The 24266-nt window shown below is 33.3% G+C and overlaps 1 protein-coding gene across 1 annotated transcript; it reads right to left on the bottom strand.

Moving 5' to 3' along the window:
- Window positions 1-6672: 6672 nt before the first annotated feature.
- On the bottom strand, window positions 6673-23742 carry LOC143068185 (neo-calmodulin-like). The gene is made up of 5 exons (XM_076242046.1): window positions 23573-23742; window positions 11724-11754; window positions 10459-10602; window positions 7763-7999; window positions 6673-6784 (listed from the first exon to the last, which is right to left on the bottom strand). The coding sequence occupies exons 1-5, from the start codon at window positions 23585-23587 to the stop codon at window positions 6759-6761; spliced, it is 453 nt and encodes a 150-aa protein (XP_076098161.1). The 5' UTR covers window positions 23588-23742; the 3' UTR covers window positions 6673-6758.
- Window positions 23743-24266: the final 524 nt, after the last annotated feature.

Raw genomic sequence — 24266 nt, forward strand, 5'->3', positions numbered from 1 at the left:
TATCGCTCACCTGATTTTACTTGGGTTTTTGAAATCATATAAAAAAATATAAAATTTGGCTAAAAGTAACAACACTTGGCCAGCACCTCATAAGGAAAAGAACATTCATGCTATGTTTGATTTCATTCAATTCAGTGGTTCTTTAGAAGAAGACTTTTGTATGCATTTCCCATAGGGTCCTATGTTAAACTAAGTCTCCCGCTGGCGGCTATCTTGGATAATGGATCGGCTGCAAAGTAACAACTCTTGGTCATCACCTCATAAGGAACATTTATGCTATGTTTTGTTTTATTCCATTCAGTGGTTCTCTAAAAGAAGCTCATTTGTATGCATTTCCTATAGGGTCCTATGTTAAACTAAGTCCCCATGCTGTCGGTCATCTTGGATGTTGGATCGGCTACAAAGTAACAACACTTGGTCAGCACCTCATAAGGAACATTCATGCTATGTTTGGTTTCATTCCATTCAGTGGTTCTCTAAAAGAAGACATTTGGATATATTTCCCATAGGGTCCTATGTTAAACTAAGTCCCCCACTGGCGGCCATCTTGGATGATGGATCTGGAACAAAGTAACAACACTTGGTCAGCACCTCATAAGGAACATTCATGCCATGTTTGGTTTCATTCCATTCAGTGGTTCTCTAAAAGAAGACATTTGGATATATTTCCCATAGGGTCCTATGTTAAACTAAGTCCCCCCTGGCGGCCATCTTGGATGATGGATCTGCAACAAAGTAACAACACTTGGTGAGCACCTCATAAGGAACATTCATGCCATGTTTGGTTTCATTCCATTCAGTGTTTCTCTAAAAGAAGTCATTTGTATGCATTCCCCATAGGGTCCTATGTTAAACTAAGTCTCCCCTGGCGGCCATCTTGGATGTTGGATCGGCTACAAAGTAACAACACTTGGTCAGCACCTCATAAGGAACATTCATGCCATGTTTGGTTTCATTCCATTTAGTGGTTCTCTAAAAGAAGACATTTGGATATATTTCCCATAGGGTCCTATGTTAAATTAAGTCCCCCCCTGGCGGCCATCTTGGATGATGGATCTGCAACAAAGTAACAACACTTGGTCAGCACCCCATAAGGAACATTCATGCCATGTTTGGTTTCATTCCATTCAGTGGTTCTCTAGAAGATGTCATTTGTATGCATTTCCCATAGGGTCCTATGTTAAACTAAGTCCCCCGCTGGCGGCCATCTTGGATGATGGATCGGCTACAAAGTAACAACACTTAGTCAGCACCTCATAAGGAACATTCATGCCATGTTTGGTTTCATTCCATTCTGTGGTTCTCTAAAAGAAGACATTTGGATATATTTCCCATAGGTCCTATGTTAAACTAAGTCCCCCCCCCCTGGCGGCCATCTTGGAAGATGGATCTGCAACAAAGTAACAACACTTGGTCAGTATCTCATAAGGAACATTCATGCCATGTTTGGTTTCATTCCATTCAGTGGTTCTCTAAAAGAAGTCTTGTATGCATTTCCCATAGGGTCCTATGTTAAACTAAGTCCCCCCTGGCGGCCATCTTGGATGATGGATCGGCTACAAAGTAACAACACTTGGTCAGCACCTCATAAGGAACATTAATGCCATGTTTGGTTTTATTCCATTCAGTGGTTCTCTAAAAGAAGTCATTTGTATGCATTTCCCATAGGGTCCTATGTTAAACTAAGTCCCCCGCTGGAGGCCATCTTGGATGATGAATCGGCTACAAAGTAACAACACTTAGTCAGTACCTCATAAGGAACATTCATGCCATGTTTGGTTTCATTCCATTCAGTGGTTCTCTAAAAGAAGTCATTTGTATGCATTTCCCATAGGGTCATATGTTAAACTAAGTCCCCCCTGGCGGCCATCTTGAATGTTGGATCGGCTACAAAGTAACAACACTTGGTCAGCACCTCATAAGGAACATTCATGCCATGTTTGGTTTCATTCCATTCAGTGGTTCTCTAGAAGATGTCATTTGGATATATTTCCCATAGGTCCTATGTTAAACTAAGTCCCCCGCTGGCGGCCATCTTGGATGTTGGATCGGCTACAAAGTAACAACACTTGGTCAACACCTCATAAGAAACATTCATGCTATGTTTGGTTTCATTCCATTTAGTGGTTCTCTAAAAGAAGACATTTGGATATATTTCCCATAGGGTCCTATGTTAAACTAAGTCCCCCCCCCTGGCGGCCATCTTGGATGATGGATCTGCAACAAAGTAACAACACTTGGTGAGCACCTCATAAGGAACATTCATGCCATGTTTGGTTTCATTCCATTCAGTGGTTCTCTAAAAGAAGTCATTTGTATGCATTTCCCATAAGGTCCTATGTTAAACTAAGTCCCCCTGGCGGCCATCTTGGATGATGGATCGGCTACAAAGTAACAACACTTGGTCAGCACCTCATAAGGAACATTAATGCCATGTTTGGTTTTATTCCATTCAGTGGTTCTCTAAAAGAAGTCATTTGTATGCATTTCCCATAGGGTCCTATGTTAAACTAAGTCCCCCGCTGAAGGCCATCTTGGATGATGAATCGGCTACAAAGTAACAACACTTAGTCAGTACCTCATAAGGAACATTCATGCCATGTTTGGTTTCATTCCATTCAGTGGTTCTCTAGAAGAAGTTCAAAATGTAAAAAGTTAACGACGACGACGACGACGGACGATGGACGACGGACGCCAAGTAATGAGAAAAGCTCACTTGGCCCTGAGGGCCAGGTGAGTTAAAAATAGCATGTTAAAGGAAATATACGTTGAAACGAGTGTAGTATGTATCAGATTCGTGAAACCTTTTTTCGATTTAAAAATACGTGAATAAAGTCACTATTGATAATACATGTGAATTATTAAATACATTTATAATTTTGTTATCCTTTACCACAAGAAAAAGGCCCATAAAATTCACATGCATATGTGGCACATATGATTTGTTTTTGTTTTTCTAAAGTAAACCCGTATAATTATGTTTATTTTGTGTTAATCAGATTAAAATCATGGACCGAAAATCAGTCATTTTTAAAGAAACATTTATTCTTATAAAATGGATGGAAGAACAATTGATGAATTTTGTGCTTTATGAATAAACATAATCAGCAACAACCAAACCAACATCTATGTGAAGCAGTGTGACTGACCAATCATGGTCAACAAATAATCAAATTCAAATCAGGTGAAAAAAAACTTAGTTCGTAGAAGTGGGAAGTTTAGTTTAATAAAAACAAATCTATATCAACAAAGATTAAATGAAAAGTTTACTTCTAATGTTGTCAGCTCCAAAGAGTTGTCTTCTGAGCTGGTATGAGAATTATATTTCACCAGCAGTGAAAAGTAAAATATCAAAAATGCCGAACTCCAAGAAAAATTTAAAACGGAAGTCCCTTATCAGATTGTAAACACATCAAACAAATGAAAAACAATTGTCATATTTCTGACTTGGTACAAGCGTTTCCTTATGTCGAAAATGATGGATTAAACATGATTTTATATCTTAGCTTAACCTTTCACTAACAGTCGCATAAAATTCCACTATATTGACAAAAATGTGTGGCCAAAACAAACATATCGAAATTTCGAGATATCGAGAAATTTCAGAGCAAATGAAAATATAAATAACATTATAATTTTATGTATGTATTGCCCAGGATGCTTAAAAACTATTACCCGAATACACGAGGAACAGTACAGTCATGAATTTGCAAGATCAAATGTATGTTTTAAAACAAAAGTGGTTTTAATATATTGCATTTAGTGTTCTTGACAAGTAAAAATTTTCGTGTGCCAATATCTGAGTTTTTTTAAAATCTCATTATGCCCGTGTCACACTGTCCCGATTTTTACGCCGATGGCAACACGATTATGGAAATTTTCAAAATCGGGACTGATCGTATCCAGATCGGGCTATTCGTAGTGCCATCTTTAATCTTCGGCCATTTTTTCTAGCCCTCTGGGACAACTTCGGGAAGGGTTCTAAATTTTTTAACATGTTAAAAAATCCCCGAAGGTGCGTCCGATGTTGAGGGTTCGTATTGAGTTCGTATCACCATCCTCACCATCGTAATGTCACCGGGAATGCATCTTTGAACATCGTATTGCATTCGTGTTTCCATCGTTTCCATCGGGCAGTTTTGACATTACGATATCTACACGAATGAATCACGAAGCTACCCGAAGGTCTTACGATGGCAACACGACTTCGTGAAGACCTCGTAATCCCGTCATGATGCCATCGAATAAAAGTACGAAGGTGACAAGATGGAACTACGACGGCAATAAATCCAGCTAAATGTAAGTTAATTTTCGCGCTTAAATACATTTAAAGTGCCATGCGCGATATGCACTGGTCAGTCTAATACGACAGTTAAGAAAGACTTTCACAAAACATGGAGCTCATATCATATGATTTTAGAGAACAAGAAAGGCGACAGCGTTGTTTCTATTAATTCAAATGGAACAAGAAGAGCAGGTATTACAGGCTCAGGATTTACTTTTACAAATAAAATATTATTTTTTGTCAATTTTTCATATCAAATAACATAATGAAAATCATAAACGCGCCTCGTATACCAACACTGCAGGTACACGTATATAGGGAAACCAACTTTTTCTTCATTATTCTGATTTTTTATGTATCGTCTGAGATGTTGTCACACGAATGTTTACTCCATAAACATTTTGTTTTCTATATGTCATATTTTGCCGCATTTGTTGCTTTCCCCATATCCTTACTTTAGTCTATATTATTATGATATTCTCCTGGAAAGAGCTCTTTTTGAATAAAAGGGATCAACGAACCCATTACCTTACCTTTAAGATAGATCAGTAAACATGGGCATAATTATGGGTGATTATTCAGACTAGTGCACACATATTACAGTTCAAACAAGGCAATGCCGAGCGTGGCATCCCCTCGTATGTAACATATTGGGGACAAATGTGGACACTATATTTGTATATGACACATGCAGAAAATGGTAAATTGAATACGCATATTTGATACATAAACTATTTTTTTTAGAAATCAACCAAATTATTTAGTAACTGGAAATACCCACGGTCTTCCGTCTTATGATTAAACCAAAAATTAAATGTACAATATAATATATATTCAATATTGATCAAACAATTTAAAACGCGTGATGCCTTCTGCATATAATTTAAATGCATCGTAAGCTGTACAGACATCGTATGGCCATCGCGCCATCATCGTAATCCATCGTGTAGCCTTCGTGATCCATCTTGTAGGTTTCGGCTGAGATATGAAGCTTAAATACCGTCTTCGGTTAACCTTCGTATGTCCATCTTTTGCTATCGTATATACTTTCGGCACCCTCGTATAGACTTCGTTATTCATCGTACTTGCTTCGGTCACTTTTTGGTATTTTAACGAGATCGGGACCAACTTCGTACGAACTTACAATTTTCGCATTCGGGTGTCCATCGTATATAAAAATCGGGACAGTGTGACGCGGGCATTAGGAACTACTTGAACAACCTTGATTTAATTTGGTACGAATAAAAAATTGAGTACACTTTTCTGTCAGTTTAACTTATATGATATATTAAGACAAAATGCTTTGAAATTAAAAAAAAAAAAGAAAGAGCGAAATTCGCAAGAAATTTCAAATATGGTGCTACTCTGCTAATATATTCTAAATGGTAGCACAACAAATAAACATGTTTTGTATAAGTTGAGAATGGAAATTAGGAATGTATTAAGAGACAACGACCCGATCAATAAGAAAACAGTCGAAGGCTATTGATAGGTCTTCATTACAGCGAGAGAAAAAATTCACCACCAGGGGCGTTCTTCAGCTGACCCCCGCATATAATTCGGTTTATCAGAAAGAAAAAAACAATCGACTTCGAGGTATATTTTTATGTCAAAGGCACACAAATCCATAAATTAGTCTTGTTTGTATTGTAAATTACATCGAAATAGAATACCTGAGTAGTTTATACATATGTATGTCATGGACTAGTATGAATGTTGAACTGTTTCTGTAATATCTTAAATTCTAGATAACTTTTACAACAGACGAAATCCAATGAACTAAAAAATGTAGTAAAAAGTAAAATCACAAAAATAATGAACTCCGAGGAAAATTCAAAATGGAAAGTCCCTTATCAAATGGCAAAATGAAAAGCTCAAACACATCAAACGAATGGATAACAACTGTTATATTCTTGACTTGGTACAATTTTTAAGCATTTTATTATGTAGAAAATGGTGGATTGAACATGGTTTTATAACTAGCTAAACCTCTCACTTGTATGACAGTCGCATCAAATTCCGTTATGTTAACAACGATGCGTGAATAAAATAAACAGACACAATAGGTAAAAATGTCAAAATAGGGGTACAGCAGTCGACATTGGGTTATAATTTTAATCACCAATTTTATCATTTAGACGTTTATCAATCAATCAAAACTGCTTACAGAAGACTTCTATATTTAACCATAGCCGATAGAAAGACAAAATATAGGCGAAAGATACCAAATAGTCAAACAATCGTACACAAAACACAACATAGAAAACTAAAACCTGAGTAACGCAGACCCAATAAAAACTTTTGTTGATCTCAGGTGTTCTGGAAGGGTAAGCAGATAATATTATACATAAAGGGAGGGAGAATAAATGTATGACATTAGAGACAGATTCGTTATATATTTTTTTTATTTCAAGGTTCGACTCTTTCACTCCTGGTTTTAAAACCTCAAAAAATCCCACATGAATATCCATTCTTATGAAGCCATTAACACAACAAATTCTGAAAAACAAAACCAAACCAATGATTAATCAATTTTACAACTTCTAACTTGAAAGGGTTTATGTATCTTAGAAAAACGTAAATAATTACATGTGTGTATTTGATGTTAAAACTTCTGTATTTTTTTTTTTAGTTGTTCGACACTTGTGTCCTACTTTTTATTATTTTATTATTTTAATTATGCTATAATGTTATCATTCATATTTTTTATCTTATGAATCTTGTTTTCCTATAATAATTTAAAAAAAAAACATTATTGGGAGAAGGGATGGAATTTCAATTTACTATGGGACAAATAAGAAACAAATCTCATTGGCTGTTTCATGTTTAATATTTAAGTCAACTACACTCATCAAAGAAGTGTGTATGCTAGTCGCGCGATTCGTCTTAATTATGTCTGAGATTAGAAAATCCTTGGTAATTCGGATATTTTAAAGTGTTGTGAACAATATATTTATACCAATGACCGTATTAAAGATATGTCAAGCCAACACAGTGGTGCTGACTACAAGGCTGATCAAAAGGGGGAATTCACTTTCCCAGGTTAGAGGAGGTTTTTTTTGCTAACAAACATATTTAACCCCGGCACCTTCTCTATGTATCTATCCCAAGTCAGGAGACTGTAGTTCAGTGGTTTTCGTTGATTCATGTCTTTCATATTTGTTCTCGTTAATTGTTTTGTTATAAACTAGGCCGTTAGTTTTCTCGAATGAAGTATTTTAAATTTTCCATGTAGGGCCTTTTTATAGCCGACTATACGGTATATGTTGTTCTCATTGTCGAATCGTACGCTTGTCCATCATTGCTAATATCCACATCATTTGAAATTTTTTGGAGGATTGTCTCATTTGCAATCATATCACATCTCCTTATTATTATATTACTTAGTTATTCCTTATTATGATTATGCATGATTATCAAATTCTTATACCCAGTGAGTAGAAAAGAAATTATTGAGATTATAGTGGAACTATATACCTTCATAATTAAGTTGTCCGTCATTATTTAAATCTGCTTCATCAAACATTTCTTGTACCTCATCGTCAGTCATTTTATCACCAAGATGTGTAACGATATATCGGAGCTCATCCACACTAACAAATCCGTTTTTGTCTTTATCAAACAATTTAAAGGCATTCATAAGTTCTGTTTCAGGATTGTTCAACTTATCAACTATCATTCCAAGAAATTCATCGAAGTCTAATTTTCCATTTCCTGGAATAAACAGATTAGCAGCTTGTATTTTCGCAAACCGGATGCTAATACGAATTCAAATAAGTATACCATGTTATAAATGTGGTGCGTCCGATGCATATTCTGGATTTACATTCATCAGGAACGCCCTACCCCAAATTTGAAAACCAAGGATATTTAAATACTTGAATACTTGTGAGCAATTTGACCAAAACGGACCAAAATTAAATATAAGGTAAACTTTGCAAGTGAAAGTAGTAAACCTTTCTTTCGTGAACAATTTCTTAACATAGTTAAGAACTTACGAAAAGTATGTTATAAATCATGGCTGAGTCGATTTACTTATTATTGGGCTCGAGGACTAATAGTCCGCCAGCAGAGGTAATAAATTGGCCTTACTAATATTATGAATTGATAATCGAAACAATGGTTAAACAGCAACACTTTTTAGCTCACCTGGCCCGAAGGGCCAAGTGAGCTTTTCCCATCACTTTGCGTCCGTCGTCCGTCGTCGTTAACTTTTACAAAAATCTTCTCCTCTGAAACTACTGGCCAAATTAAACCAAACTTGGCCAGAATCATTATTGGGGTATTTAGTTCAAAAAATGTGTAGCGTGACCCTGCCAACCAACCAAGATGGCCGGAATGGCTAAAAATAGAACATAGGGGTAAAATGCAGTTTTTGGCTTATAACTCAAAAACCAAAGCATTTGGAGCAAATCTGACAGGGGTAAAATTGTTTATCAGGTCAAGATCTATCTGCCCTGAGATTTTCAGATGAATCGGACAACCCGTTGTTGGGTTGCTGCCCCTAGATTGGTAATTTTAAGGAAATTTTACTGTTTTTGGTTATTATCTTGAATATTATGCTGAGTTCACATGTAATTCGAATTCGATTCGCATTCGAAACGTTTTACCTCCTAACGTCAATTCTAATTCGAATTGCAATGCGCGTCAAATTCGCTTTACTGTCCAAACGACGTTAACTTTTAATTCGTATTAACAAAAACGTATTTCTAATGCGAATTGACTAATTCGAATTAGTTAATTCGAATCAATTCGAATTAAAAAAGAAGAGTGTGTGAACACGATATGCGAATTCGATTCGCATTCCATTCGAATTCAATTCGAATTAAATGTCCGTGTGAACGAAATATTATTATAGATAGAGATAAACTGTAAACAGCAATAATGTTCAGCAAAGTAAGATTTACAAATAAGTCAACATGACCGAAATGGTCAGTTGACCCCTTTAGGAGTTATTGCCCTTTATAGTCAATTTTTAGCCATTTTTCGTAAATCTTAGTAATCTTTTACAAATATCTTCTCCTCTGAAACTACTGGGCCAAATTAATCCAAACTTGGCCAGAATCATCATTGGGGTATTTAGTTCAAAAAAAGTGTGGCGAGACCCTGCCAACCAACCAAGATGGCCGCCATGGCTAAAAATAGAACATAGGGATAAAATGTAGATTTTGGCTTATAACTCTGAAACCAAAGCATTTAGATCAAATCTGACAGGAGATAAATTGTTTATCAGGTCAAGATCTTTCTGCCCTGAAATTTTCAGACAAACCAGACAACCTGTTGTTGGGTTGCAGCCCCAGAATTGGTAATTTTAAGGAAATTTTGCAGTTTTTGGTTATTATCTTGAATATTATAATAGATAGAGATAAACTGTAAACAGCAATAATGTTCAGCAAAATAAGATCTACAAATAAGTCAAACATGACCAAAATTGTCAGTTTACCCCTTAAGGAGTTATTGCCCTTTATAGTCATTTTTTAACAATTTTCATAATTTTTTGTAAATATATTTTCCACTGTAATTACTGGGCCAAGTTCATTATAGATAGTGATAATTGTAGCAAGAAAAATGTCCAGTAAAGTAAGATCTACAAACACATCGTGATCACCAAAGCACAATTTTTTCATGAATTTATCCGTGTCCATTGTTTAATGTGCACATAGACCAAGGTGAGCGACACAGGCTCCTGAGAGCCTCTAGTTAAACTTAAAACGATAAGTAATTTTGACAGGCAAACAGTCCTTTGATATGATCAAATGTGTGTTAATTTTAAACTTTTTTTATCATGTAGTATAAGGACGTGCACATTTACTTTATCAATTTTCAAATTTTCTTTCAAATTATCCTTTGTTAAAATATTTTGTTTTGCTCACACATTGTTGTCAGTATAATGGAATTATATGTGACTGTCATAAAAGTGAGAAGTTGAGCTAGATATAAAACCAGGTTTAATCAAACATTTTATACGTAAGGATATGGCTGTACCAAGTCAGGGATATGACAGTTGGTTTATCCATTCGTTTTATGTGTTACATTGAATTTACCGTTACTGTGCCGAGTTATAAAAATTGCAAGCCGTGAAAATACATTATCCCTAATGTGAGTTAAACAATTTAAAGAAGTAGGTATATAACTATTTCATATTGTGTGGTTAATTTGTACTTCTAACATACCATCGCCATCATATTGTGTCAATATGGCTTCTACGTCAGCTTCCGTTGGATTTTGTCCAATATTGCGCATGACATTTCTTATTTCACTGACAGAAATTGTACCATCACCATCTTTGTCGAAAAAATTAAATGTTTCTCGAAATTCTGTAAGATAAACCGTTTTGTTTTAAAAAATACGTGTATTTTAGGAATAACCTTCACCAAGTATGCAGGTAATGCACTTCTAGAACGTTCGAAATTTCAAAACATACCCCTTTCGTTTAAATTGTAAGGAATTATTATTTCTACGTTGCAGTTATAGTCAATCAACCCAATGCAAGAAGTGTCTTAACAGTCAAGCGGTTTGGTGTCCAGCTTATGATGCAGCATTTTTTAAAGTGAAATATGGTGTTTGTTGTCTTTACCATTGAATAAATCGTATGAAACCATTATCATTTTAAAACAACCATTGTTGAAAACCATAAACGAAATGTCCGAGCCAACCTTTGATTTAAGTTATAATTGAAAGGTTACAGACAATAAATTACGATTATTTCCTTTAATACATGAAATTTGGGTTATTTATTTTTCTTTTGAAGTTTTTATATATCAAAACGATATTTAAATACATTTAAAAGTGATTTGTTTAACTGACTTTGAGTTATAATCAAACTTTTACAGTCATGTTATCAAAGAGTTTTCCTAAATTTCAAATAAAAATTAGTAATATGTGATGCTTGTGCTGCTTTTAACCCTAAAACATTAGGAAACCTAGTTTAAACCAAAACGAGAATTTTCTTATTTTTGTGACAAACTGTTTCAATTGATATCGTTATAAATAGAAATAATGAACTCTACCCAATTGTCCAAACTGTTAGACAAATTCTTATAGGGGTTCTGGCCCTTAATTATTTTTTTTCATTTTTGCCTTTTATCATGAAAACTATGATATTTAGAGAGAGACATTAATTGTGGTTAATGTCTCGTATGATTTAAATTATTATAGACAAATAAACACTTTGAATCATAAAATGATCAGAAAGGCAAGATCTATTAAAAAGTCAAAGAAACTAAAAAGACTAAAAGATCAATAATACAAGATCAACAAAATAGAGATTTTTATCATGAAGTCTATTCTCATCTGCAATGTTGGAGAGTGTGCTTAATGTTTGAAATGCCCATAGGCCAAGGTGAGCGACACATCTTCTAGATTATTTAATTTGTTTCTCATACCAGAATATCTTTTAATTGAATAGTTTAGCTGAAAATCACTCATACATAGATACCTGCTACTTCTTCATGAGTTAAATCTTCTACCTGAAAGAATATCGAAAAACTAAACATCAAGACTAATGTTTATATATACTGTTTGGGAGACATCTATTCGAAAGATACTCTAAGGTACAAATGTCTAACCTGGTACAAACACAAACACGTACGTATGAATGTTTGAATCTGAGACCACCCCTAGTTCTTCGTTGGGGTTTGTTTTACAAAGTTTTTCGTTTTCAATGCTGTGTTTCGAGTACTGTTGTTTGCCTGCTTTTCCTTTTGTCTTTTTTCCTTTCTTGCCATGGCGTTGTCTGTTTATTTTCGACTTATGCGTTTGAATTTCCCTTTGGTATCTTCCGCCTTTTTAAAAAGATGTTTGGATATAACAACCCGTCAAACATTGGATATAACAACCCGTCAAATGTTTGGATATAACAACCCGTCAAATGTTTGGATATAACAACCCGTCAAACATTGGATATAACAACCCGTCAAATGTTTGGATATAACAACCCGGCAAACATTGGATATAACAACCCGTCAAATGTTTGGATATAACAACCCGTCAAATGTTTGGATATAACAACCCGGCAAACATTGGATATAACAACCCGTCAAATGTTTGGATATAACAACCCGTCAAACATTGGATATAACAACCCGTCAAATGTTTGGATATAACAACCCGTCAAATGTTTGGATATAACAACCCGTCAAACATTGGATATAACAACCCGTCAAATGTTTGGATATAACAACCCGTCAAATGTTTGGATATAACACCCCGTCAAATGTTTGGATATAACACCCCGTCAAATGTTTGGATACAACACCCGTCAAACATTCCATTTGTATCATGTAGTCATTTATGTATCAATGAGTAAACGTTTCCTGTGGGATTTTCTATGTTTGTTTTTTTCTATTCCGGACAGCCTAATGGACGTGTCTCGTCGACAATACATTCCAGGGCTTTTCGGTCGAGAATCCAGATATACTCTCCCACATAATTATACAAAATTCAAAGCATTAAATAAGATGCTTGTTTGTAAATTAGATACAGCCAAACTTTGGCAAGAATAATTGAAGTGTAACTCCTTCATATAGAATGCAATGTAGTAATAAATATTTTTCACAACACTATAAATGGTCGGGAAACTGTAGAACAATTAAAGAAACAATATATAAATAATACTTTTTTTCCTTTTCAAAGCAAGCACTAAATCTTTCTCGAAAAATAAACCTCAAAGTCATAATCTTTATGTCATATACAGCCCGTAACAGAGAAGTGATCGAATTGATGTTTCTTTACCGTCAAAACTAGCTACGTTATCGACAAACTTAATTGAGTAGTGACCGAACTATTGGCACTTTAATGTTAAAAAGATTGACAATGCTGACAAACTTTCATGTGTCGATAATCAAGTTTAATACCGAAAATATTGAAAATAATTCTAATAATATGAAACAAAATATGTCCATATGCACCATTTCGATTGGGCGAAAAGTAGTCATTTCTTCAAAGTCAGAACAGAAAAAAAAGATTTATGGAAGGACGTCTTGAAAGTATTATTTCCTTTACAATTTTACCCAAAACTAAAAGAAATATACTGGTAAACAACTAAAAAGGTGTTTGATAGGAATGAAGTCCTTTATTTTTTCGGACTACAATGTGTACCGTATGTGTGATGGATTTGAATTCAATCAATAACTTTGAAATGTTTTCTCATATGTATACACAAAAGGGAGGACTGGTACTTGTACTTCTGTTAGAATATGTCTTCGTCCGTTTCACATGCCAAACTTTTTTTTCTAGTACAGTTTAAACGGGAAAATTTTGTTGAGAATTTTTTTTAATATGACAAAATAACGAGCAAAACTATTTTTTGCAATGGCATACACAGAGAAATTTGGATTTCTAGGTAGGTTTGAAAAAGAAATTTCGCCTTTTCTTGAGCCTGTTTTGTACATTTAGTTTAACAGATATGATCCAATGGAAATTTTCACATGGAACCTTCGGTAAATAGGAAAATAAAAAGATATGGGGTAATTTACAGAGAGACCACACTCCATCCATGAGAAAAACGGAGAGAATTTAAAAATCTAGAGGTCTCCACAAGGCTTTCAACAAGGGTGGAATCTCACTCCTCTGAAAAGCTCTAAATCGCCCCAACGTGTACATACGTTTGGTCATCAAGAGATTCTGGTTTCTCTTTTTGTGTGTCATAAACATTCAATTCGGATTTGAATTTAATTTACCGAAACATTTCCGTACATTAAATCTTAGGACGGTCAGAACATTTTAAGGACACAACAGATCGAAGTACAATTTTAAGTAGTACATAGATGTGCAGTAATTCAGCTTCCTGTACATGTTCATGAAGTTCTAAATTTTGAATGTTGATTTCTTTAAAAAAACACCATTTTTTTACAATAAAAAATCTCAAAATGTCCGTTAATGGGGTTCGCGGGTCTAAATCATTTATATAGGATTTCTCTATATTTTTCTATAAATGAACTTTATCTTATAGTTAATAGAAAAATCTGCCTTCGAAAGAAGCATTCATCTTTGTAAAAGTGTTTTTTTTTTTTTCTGTTGAACTAATAGGAGAAATAAAGGTAATATCGAAATAAAAAAAAGAAATTTATTACAGAAATTGCTCAAATTTTACAATAATTTAGGTTAAGTACAGCATATATCGAAATTATATTAAAAAATATAGGTCACCGATGAGTTAAAAGAGATATTTCAATTTTAAAGCCAAAAAATGTAATGTTTCCACCAAAGGGAGATAATTTGGAACTTTTTCAATGATGTTTACATTTTAAAAGTCATCTGGGGCCAACACGAATTAATTGTTTTGAATGTTTTTTGTACCATATGATAAAGTAACAACTACAAAAGGTAATAAATAAAATTTGTAATGAAAAACAAATGTTTAATTTTTTTCTGAAATTTTTATACCCTATATATAGAGCCTCCTTAACAATGAAAATGTTTGACCATGAAAAATCAAATATCTAAGAAAAGCAGTCGTTTAATTGATTATAAGAAAGTTTCAGTATATCATGTCAAATTTCTTTAATTTGAGAGTTTTCCTTTAGTCACAAATGTAGCTCCATGTCTGATGGTGAAATAAAAATGAATGTCTCAGAAAGTGGTGAATTAGTTTCCATAAATGACAGATAAATCGGGCCAAGCTTAGTAACTTACAGTAAACTGACTACTGTAACATTGACGCACTCGTCGAACTGTTTAAAAGATTTGTGTTTATAAACAAAAATTTATATACAACTTCACTTATAAATTAATCTGAATTTCATAGCGCGTCGTCACAATAATGAAAGTTATAAAAAAAAATCTATAACCAGCAGATCTATACTTCTATAAAAAAGTATTCTTGTACAAAAGGGTATTTATTATAAAATGGTCCTTACTATAGAATAGATAGTTTACCACAGAAATCTTAAACGGAAGTTTCGACAATTTTAAACAGAAGAGATTTGAAAATAAATTTAACTTTAAATAAACACTGAAATAATTTTAATACCTCGAAGGTGTAAAGAATAAACCAACAATCTCAATCTTTAAAAGTGTCTTCATTGCACTAACCGACGAGTTCATGTTTACAGTAGAAACAGTGGATGTGACTCCAATAAATTCATTATTATCAGCTCCTAGGAGTCGATATTAAGAATTGAACGATGGACAGTCAGTGCGTGAATTTTTCTTGCCACCTGATTGGAAGATATTACGAGACGTGAATAATCAAAGTTTATTGATTGGATAGGACAATCCAAACCTAGTAAATGTCCCTCAATCCAGTAGAGTATCGAATTTGTCCTCTATATTTTAGCAATTAGATTTTGCCTGGTCATTAATCATGCATTTTCATGATATTGGTACACAGGTAACTTTTACTATAAATAGTCGAATCTTTTGGAGTTTCGTAAACAACAACGTTAAACGATATATATACTACTTTATAACGTGTGACCTCATGTGTGTGGTAAAATTTGTTGAATGATGCACATGGCTATTCTAGAAAATGAATTACTCTACAAAGCGAGAGCGCTTTCCATTTTCATCAGCTAAGAGTCGACTAGCCCTTTTTGAAAGGCTAATGCTTGTCATTGTAGTCATGAATATTTATCGCTTATATTAAATTGATAAAGATTTTATCCAGGTCGCACCTACTGTTTCTACAGCTAAGATCAGTTACATGTAACATGATCTCGTCGATTCGCACGACGAAGCCATTGTTTATGACAGAACACACATTCTAGATTATGTTTTTTTGTTTCCGTCAGTTCGAAAGTATTTGAATGATCATTTCAACTCCTTTGTATTTCATAATATGTGTCATGAACAAAGACATATGTTCGATTGAATAATGATTTCCTCGTAACAAATGATAGAAATTTCGGAGATCCCGTATTTGATCCTTTACCGTTAAAATGAAAATGCCAATGACAGAGGTTGATTTAAAAATGTTTTACTGTGTTAAAAAAACTTCGACTTAAACAATGAAATTTTACACGTTGGACATGAAATATACATTTTGTCGATGAAGAAAATTAAACTATGTCACTTCTGAAATAAGTTTGTCGATAACGTAACTTATTCTGACGGTAAAGAAACCAATCGTAACTACTCGGCCATTCTCGCTACGCAGTACAATAGCCTCGTATGCACTACGGAGAAATTCTTCTTAAATTGTTGGCCGGAATTGTAGTGATCCGCGACACAAAGAAGTTCTATCCTCCAGGTGGCGCTATAATTTGGTTACATATCACAGAGTAATCAAGAACTTTAACTCTGCCAAATATTTTGGCGCGAAAGAAGGAGCAAAGTAAATAAGTAATGGTAAAAAATTTGTACCATTCCAGTCGAAAAAATATAAAATTCAATCGGATCGGAAAATTTTCCGGACAGGAGCAAGTTAAATCAGTAGTGGTAAAAAAAATGTACCAGTCCAGTCGAAAAAATATAATTTTGAATCGAATCGGAAAATTTTCCGGACAATGATTCCTCCGCCTTATGCATACGAGGTTATTTCTTCGTGCAACCAGAAAGGCCGAGTTGTTCCGATTGGGTAAAGAAACGCGAATTCGATCACTACTCTGTTACGGGCTGTATGTACGATTTATTCTTGGACAAATTAAACACAATATACATATAAATAAGATGTACTTTATTGATTATAACTCATACAACTATCACTACATAGATAATGTTTACCTTTCTTGTATTTTAAAAACATGTAAATCATATACTCAGTTTAAATAATGGATAAGTCTCACTGGGTTATCTTATAACAAACTGCAACCATTGTTGATAACGCCGAAACACCAAGCAAAATAAGACTCCGACGAGAAAAGAGTCCACGAATTACACATTGCCAAAATAGCCTAAATTGGTACAGACAGCAACTGGCATGAAATGGTTGTACGGTTTTAACTATTTACATGTATTTGTATCTACGCGCTTACAATTGAATCATTGAAAATTTTGCCATATTCTTAGCCAGCTGTTATATAGTTTAGTAAAGTATTAATTGCTTTCAGTTGCCACGGTGGGTATGGTTGTCCTGCGTAAGAACGTTCTGTGCTGGTGATTCGGTCCTGACGGGTACTGGTGGGTCCTGATTCTGTGCTGGTGGGTTTGTTTACATTGTATCAGAATAGCAATAAAACAACCGTTTTGTTGCTTAATTTTTCTCTGATACGTCATAAGTACCATAAAAAGCATATTACAACAATATTTTATTGCAAAAGTCGTGCAAGTTCGCTAAACGAAATTGTCCTGACGCTGTGCTGATGATTTAAAAAACGGTCCTGGTTCTGTGCTCCTATGTCCTGGTTCTGTGCCTTTATATTTAAGTCAAAAGTGGCAAATATTCCAGATCATTGATGCTTAACTGTAATTGATTATATCTAGCTATTATTTTCTTAAAATAGACATTATTGTGACTATGTTTCCTGTTATTATGAAAAAAATAACCCATTATAATTTTTTAATTTATTGTTTTCTGTTTTCTCATTTAAAATGATTAAAAACGCTGTTATCGGTTATCAATATTTCAATGAACTAAAATTTAAATAAAAACATGTGCAAGACTTACAAAGCCAAGAGTCTCCTGACTTGGGCCTGGCGCTCAAATGCTTGAGGATTTAACATGTTTTGTAAGAATCAGACACAAACAAAGTTGATCAAGACAAACAATCGGATACAGGTGAGCTTGAACACCTCTTAGATGAGTTTAGATAATAAATTCAGTGTAATCTAAGCATCCTGAATAATGTTTCTCTGACAAATTTGTACGATACTGTAGATACTTTTCGTTTTATTCAACCAAATGAATCTCAGCCTTGTTTCTGTGCGTTTGAATCATGTGTCTTCAGCAGCTTAAATCAGATTTCTTTGTAAACAATTTAGTGCTGATTAAAAGGATGACTATAGTTTTGCGTTTTTGTTTTACCTTTTCTATTGGGGTGGGAGTGATGGGGTAGGAAGAGGGAGGGAACAGTGGCTTGGGGTAGTTTTGAAATTCTAAAAATTGATGTTGATTTTTTCAACATAATTTTTTTGTCTAAACAGTTGTCAGTTATTTTCGAAAGTTCGATAGAACACTTAAAAATATATAGGACTATTCTATGGAAGGCCAGACTAGAATTTGTCGGAGAATGAAGATGAGATAACCTAAATTACACTTACAGAAATAACATTTTTAAAGTTTTGCATTTTATAATTCCAAAAGAAAGTCTGTTGTCAAAGATTTATGATAAAGAATTAAGAGGGGAGTGAATGATATTTATATACGTATTTAAATATATTTCTTGAATTAAAATAAAAATATGCCATAATTTTAATTGAAAAGGAGTGAAAAATGAGTGAACGGAAAAAATACCAGACTCAGAAATACACTTTTAATATTGATAATATCACGAGGCTTTTTGTGTGCCAAACACACCTTCGCTGTAGAAATGACTCGTTACTGAGGTATTTCACTCCACTCATTTATTTCATTTTTTATACAGTGAATTCTTTGTATTATTACATTAACATGTAGCCTTTGTATATATAAATATATTTGTAAAAAATCGAATCTAAAGCCAGATAAATCAAACATTTTTTTCCACATTTAATATGTGTTTTCAGGACTCAAAAAACTAAAGAAAACCGCCTTGAAAGTAAAATGCGATAAAATAATTGCCCATTTTTACCCTCCCCCCCTTAAAAAAAGAACTTTTGCCGAATAGGGAGAGGAAGGGGTCAGATATGCAAATTAAAATCAATATTTTATCTTTTCGTGTACGTTTTTTTTTTCTCACTTGGATTTAAACTTGTTTGCACCAAAAGAAATCAGTTTAAAATATATAAATGTGCTTTTAATTTCAAAAATTAAAATATCTGGTAGCTTCATACTACCAATTGAGTATAATTATCCAAGTATATAAGATGCAAAAAAAAACCCCACCAAATTATACACCTACATCTAACTTTTAAAACCGATAACAGTTAAAAATCAAAGTACTGATGTACTGAACATCGGATGACCGTATGTTCTTGTGGATGGTTCGACAACCACTTGTCTCATAAAAAATAACATCTCTATACCTGAAAGTGAGGTTTGCTTACAGATATAATTTCTTTTTCTGGGCGTGGATGATAAATTAATGACACGGAGTTCAACCTCATCGTAATAACTTTTATATTGTAGTGATACAACTCAGTATACTCTGGTTTATTGTTATTTGTAGAATAAATAAATGTATATAACAGTTACATGTATATATAATTTTTATGTATTTGTATATCATTCTTTTCTACTATATAAATAATAGTGCAGTGCAAGTGCATATTGGACACTCTACTGAAATAATGGACAATTTATTAAAAAGGTTGATGACCATAAACATTTGGGTTTTACTTTTTCTAATAATTGTCAGTACATATAGATAACCTTTGCTGTAGTGCCACTAAACAGATTTTTTTTCTGAGATAATTGAAATATATTCTTAACAGAAACAATCTTAATAAGATACTAGAAAACACCGATGATATCGCGGGTCCGTGAACGAATTAAAGTATATAACTTTGCGTAAGCCTTATTTTAGTATTGGGATTGTCATCTGATAAAGTCATGCCGATTATAAGATCATAGATGCAGTTTTCTCTGCTTTTAAAATCTTTCTGTTTGAACACGTCGACCTGGAACTTATCAATTATTGGTAATATTAATTACTTTGGAAAACAAAAGGTCCTGAAATGGAGTATTTTCTAATCAACAGCATTGTCCTATATTAGTCATAAATAAAGTTGAATTCTTTGATTAGCTGTTTTACGTCATGCCCCCTAACAAATTGAAAACTGTACGGTACCTATACGCCTTATTTTATTAGTATCATAGATATCTTGCATACATTCTTTCACTTTTAGAATATGCATGCGAGCTATGGGATGGATGCTGTGTTAGAGCTTCTAATACAATTGAGTGCTTGCAGTTTGAGGCAGCCATAATTATTACTGGACTTCCGTAATTTGCAAGTGAAGAGTCCCTACTTTTTAAAACTGGATGAGAAACTTTGAGTTCTAGAAGAAATAGACGTAAATTATGTTTATTTCATAAAATACACAGCAATAATGTTCCAGAATATCTTATGAATTGTATCTCGAATTATACAGATGATAATTATTATAATACTAGAAACATTGATTAAAATATAAAAAAAAAGAAGATGTGCTTATGATTGCATATGAGGCCACAATTAAAAATATTTCAGTTTGCCCAAACCCGACCCATGATGACTGGGTGTGGGTAGGTAGGTAGGCAAATTCTTTTTTTTTTTATCAGAATTTGCATGAAAATATTAAAAGATCTTAAAACAGTATATCTTTTTTTCCCGTCAAACCTTTGTAGAGACAACCAAAAGCCATGAATTTAAAACCTCTATAAATAAATTAGTCTACTATATGATTTGTATCCTGAGATGTTATTAACCCTGACAATTTGCTAGCTGTGTGAAAGGGCTGGTGGATTTATGAAGTGATTTTCAACAGTTCCATCAACACGATGTTTGTGTAAAAAAAATATCAGCTGATTATGTAATGATTAAATTTGTTTGCAGTTTTTAAATCCTATTTCTATTAAAATGGATTAAATGTCCTAAAATATTTATATGAATTATTATCTACCATCCTTAGTTTGTGTCTTTTTTATGTTTTGAAAACAAATTTATAGTTTACATTATCACACAGGTAAACTAATTTGGCTATAAATAGATCAAAGCATGTTCTGTAGAATCTCCAAACTAAAAACGTATTTGTTATAATTTTATTTCTTTAAATAATCAAGTTTAAATTTTTGAAAATAATCATTATTGATAAAATATAATTGCATGAAGTTAACGTTTTCTGAAGACTATTTATTTTTAGGTCATGGTTCTAGAGGCTTCCTCACAAATTTGTATAAAAATCCAATATGGCGTCCATAACATGTTTTAACTTTTGCACATGTGAAAAAAATATTTCTGACAAAAGTCAGATTTCTCTTGTCAAAAGGAATTTATATTGCAATAAATTATTCAGAAGGAGTTACATTCAGTTAAGATTATATTTCTGATTCTGTGAGCAATTATAGTTTTATCAAATTCTCCCAAACAGCAACGTACTGATCTTGTCTAATGAGACTTGTAAATTTGAACTATTTGAATAAAAGGGCATCTAATTTACATGATAAAGGAAGATTATAATTAAAGCCAACAATTTATCAAGAAATAATTCCTTTTTATTCAGTAAAAACAAAATCTTCTTGCAAGATTGTAAATTCGCAACTTCAGGATCCATTTCCTGTCAGAATAACATTGAAAATATTCGATTGCACATGGTTTTGAACAAATCTACCTGAATATTCTTATCAGATATTCGATAACACGATGAAATTAACATTGATCATATAGGTAAGGGTTTGGTAGTACAGACAACTACAGCGTAAAAAAACTGTGCCACTTCACATGTTTAACTTCTTTACGTTCGTTAAATCAGAAGATAAAAACGGAGAACATCGAATATCGATTAACTGCGTCTCTTATACGCTTTCTTTTAATCTTATTCACAGTTACTTTCAAACGCAAAGACGACAAACATTAAGTTTTGTACGATGACGGAGCGGACCCAAAAAAAATCCGAAAAAAAAATTTCTTCAAAAAAATGTCAAAAAAAGAATTTGAGTCGGCGGGTTTATTTTGTGTCGGTCGCGTTTGGGCAAACATACAATCTTTTTATTTTGGCCTGATACAGCTCTCCGAAAGAGACCAACATGACACAGAAATTAAGAACTACAGGTCACCTTTGTTCTGTTCGTTCCAACAAAGTTATTGAGATTTTGTTGAACATTTAAACATTTACGACAAGAAGAAAACTGTTTAGAATTTAATGCAAAGAAGTTTTAAAATCTTTCGCGCCAAAACAAACTATCAATTTCTTCTTATCCTATGTAAAATTCCATGCAATGTCCATCCACTCATGATCATTAACTGTAAAAGACTTCTTGGTATCTTCCAAATGCCTTTTATACATAGTTGTGGAATAACTGTTGTGAGCACAAGATTCACTGCACACTTTTAAAGTTCTAAATTACCAAACATTACAATATGAACTTTATGATCGGTACGATTGAGATTTTTATCTGAGAGAATTTGGTTTATCTACCGGTATTAGTTGAAAATGCGTCTTTGAACCAGCTTTCAGTAGCTGCGAGTATGCGTTGTTCAATAATTTGTGTCTTAATGTTATTAATTCATGTGATAAATTGTTGTGTTGTTACACCACTGTACCAATGAAGGAAGAAAGGAGGAGGGGTTGGTTGGATGGAGTTGCGAGAGGTGTGTGAAACGCATATTTAACTGAAATAAACCAGTCAAACCTTAATGTCAATATAAGACCCCCTCTTATAAATGTCGCTTTATTTTAAGCACCTTTAAAACTGTTTAAGTTAACATATTTTGTAGAGAATCATCAATTCAAGGGCATTTAATATCTTAAATAAAACTATTCTAATTAGATATATTTTCATCTGATATTGGACGGAAGATGTTGCCCATTTATGTAATATAATTACGATTTATCATATAAAACAGCCAAATGGATGCACAAAAGTAAAAATTGGAGTAACATATTCGATTGAATACAATTATCAGCTAAACTTTATTGATTTTGTAACATTTGTTTCAAATATGACAAACTTTTTACCCAAAATCACCAGCACCGTATCAGGACCCACCAGCACAATGACAGGACCCACCAGCACAGTATCAGGACATGAATAAACTGAGAAAATGCAAAATTTTACTAAATTGCACTGTTTTTTCACAAAATAATTTTGTCATTTGGATTTGGGTATAGAAAGCGGACTCCATGAGCATTTTTGTTTTAGTTTTTCAGTTCTAGATTTTCTGAAAATGATCACTTTTGTGTTACGCTTACTGAAACAGTTTAGAGGATTAACTTTTTAATGGTTTGCCTATGAACCCATAAGAAACAAAATTGAAAAATTTCAACTGTTTCCTTACATTTTTATGAGAGAAAACGTCAAAAATCATCATTTTCGTCTTTGTTTACATTTTTTCATTGATCACCAGCACCCGTCAGGACCGAATCACCAGCACAGAACGTTCTCTCGCAGGACAACCATACCCACCGTGGTTGCGCTTCTTTCAAAATTTTAAATATTATACTCTAACTATTTTTGAACAAGTGTACAATTTATATGAGAATATAAAAAATTGCAGATCATCGATTGCGTTGTAAATGATAATGAGTGAACGATCATTGGAACTCGATTTATAACAGAACTTCTCTTACCTTTTTTATTTCCATTTTATTTGTGTGTTTACATTCTTTTTCAATCCCACAAGTGTATGTGTAATAATATCGGGAAGGATATATATAACAGAACTAGTAATATTTATAAACTAATGTGTTTGTAACAATACTAATGTCCAAATATTTGTTCAATTAAAATAAATTTTCCATATTCAATTTAAATCTTTTGCATTTCAATATCCATCTGTGAAAAGATTTTCCGAATCGTTGATATAAGTAATTACCAGTACCTGTTTAATTTGACAACCACTTGAAAGGTCAACACTAACACATTTTTTACATTTGGTATTATCCTATTTTAGGTTTATTTTTTCCATATTTTGTTATGTCGAGATCTTTTATAGCTTACTATATAATTAAACGGTAATGGTTTTGTCAGTTCCGTAAAATAAGTTCACAGTCGCTTTGCAGAATTGTCGGAAAAGCTGTTTAAAATTCAACATCTGTTTCTGCCAGTATTGAACATGAAGTAATAGTTATTATATTTAAATTTTGAAAAGATAAGAAGGTGGACTGAGCAAAATCATGAACATTTACTTAATATATTACAAATTGTTTAGAATATGATCAAATTTTCAATGAGTCAACTTTTAGCAGGTAAGGGATTTGAAACGTAATCAGGGTTCAAGATATGCACGTAGGTAGTCATTCTGTAGGTCAATCGGCTATGCAT

The sequence above is a fragment of the Mytilus galloprovincialis genome, chromosome 3, assembly GCF_965363235.1.
Source record: "Mytilus galloprovincialis chromosome 3, xbMytGall1.hap1.1, whole genome shotgun sequence".
Lineage (NCBI taxonomy): Eukaryota > Metazoa > Mollusca > Bivalvia > Mytilida > Mytilidae > Mytilus > Mytilus galloprovincialis.

Coding starts and splice junctions, on each gene's coding strand:
- LOC143068185 (XM_076242046.1), bottom strand. Junction 10,603..11,723: donor AACTCATGAAGAAGTAGCAG/GTATCTATGTAT, acceptor TTTATCTTACAG/AATTTCGAGAAACATTTAAT. Junction 6,785..7,762: donor CGGACAACTTAATTATGAAG/GTATATAGTTCC, acceptor TTTGTTTTTCAG/AATTTGTTGTGTTAATGGCT.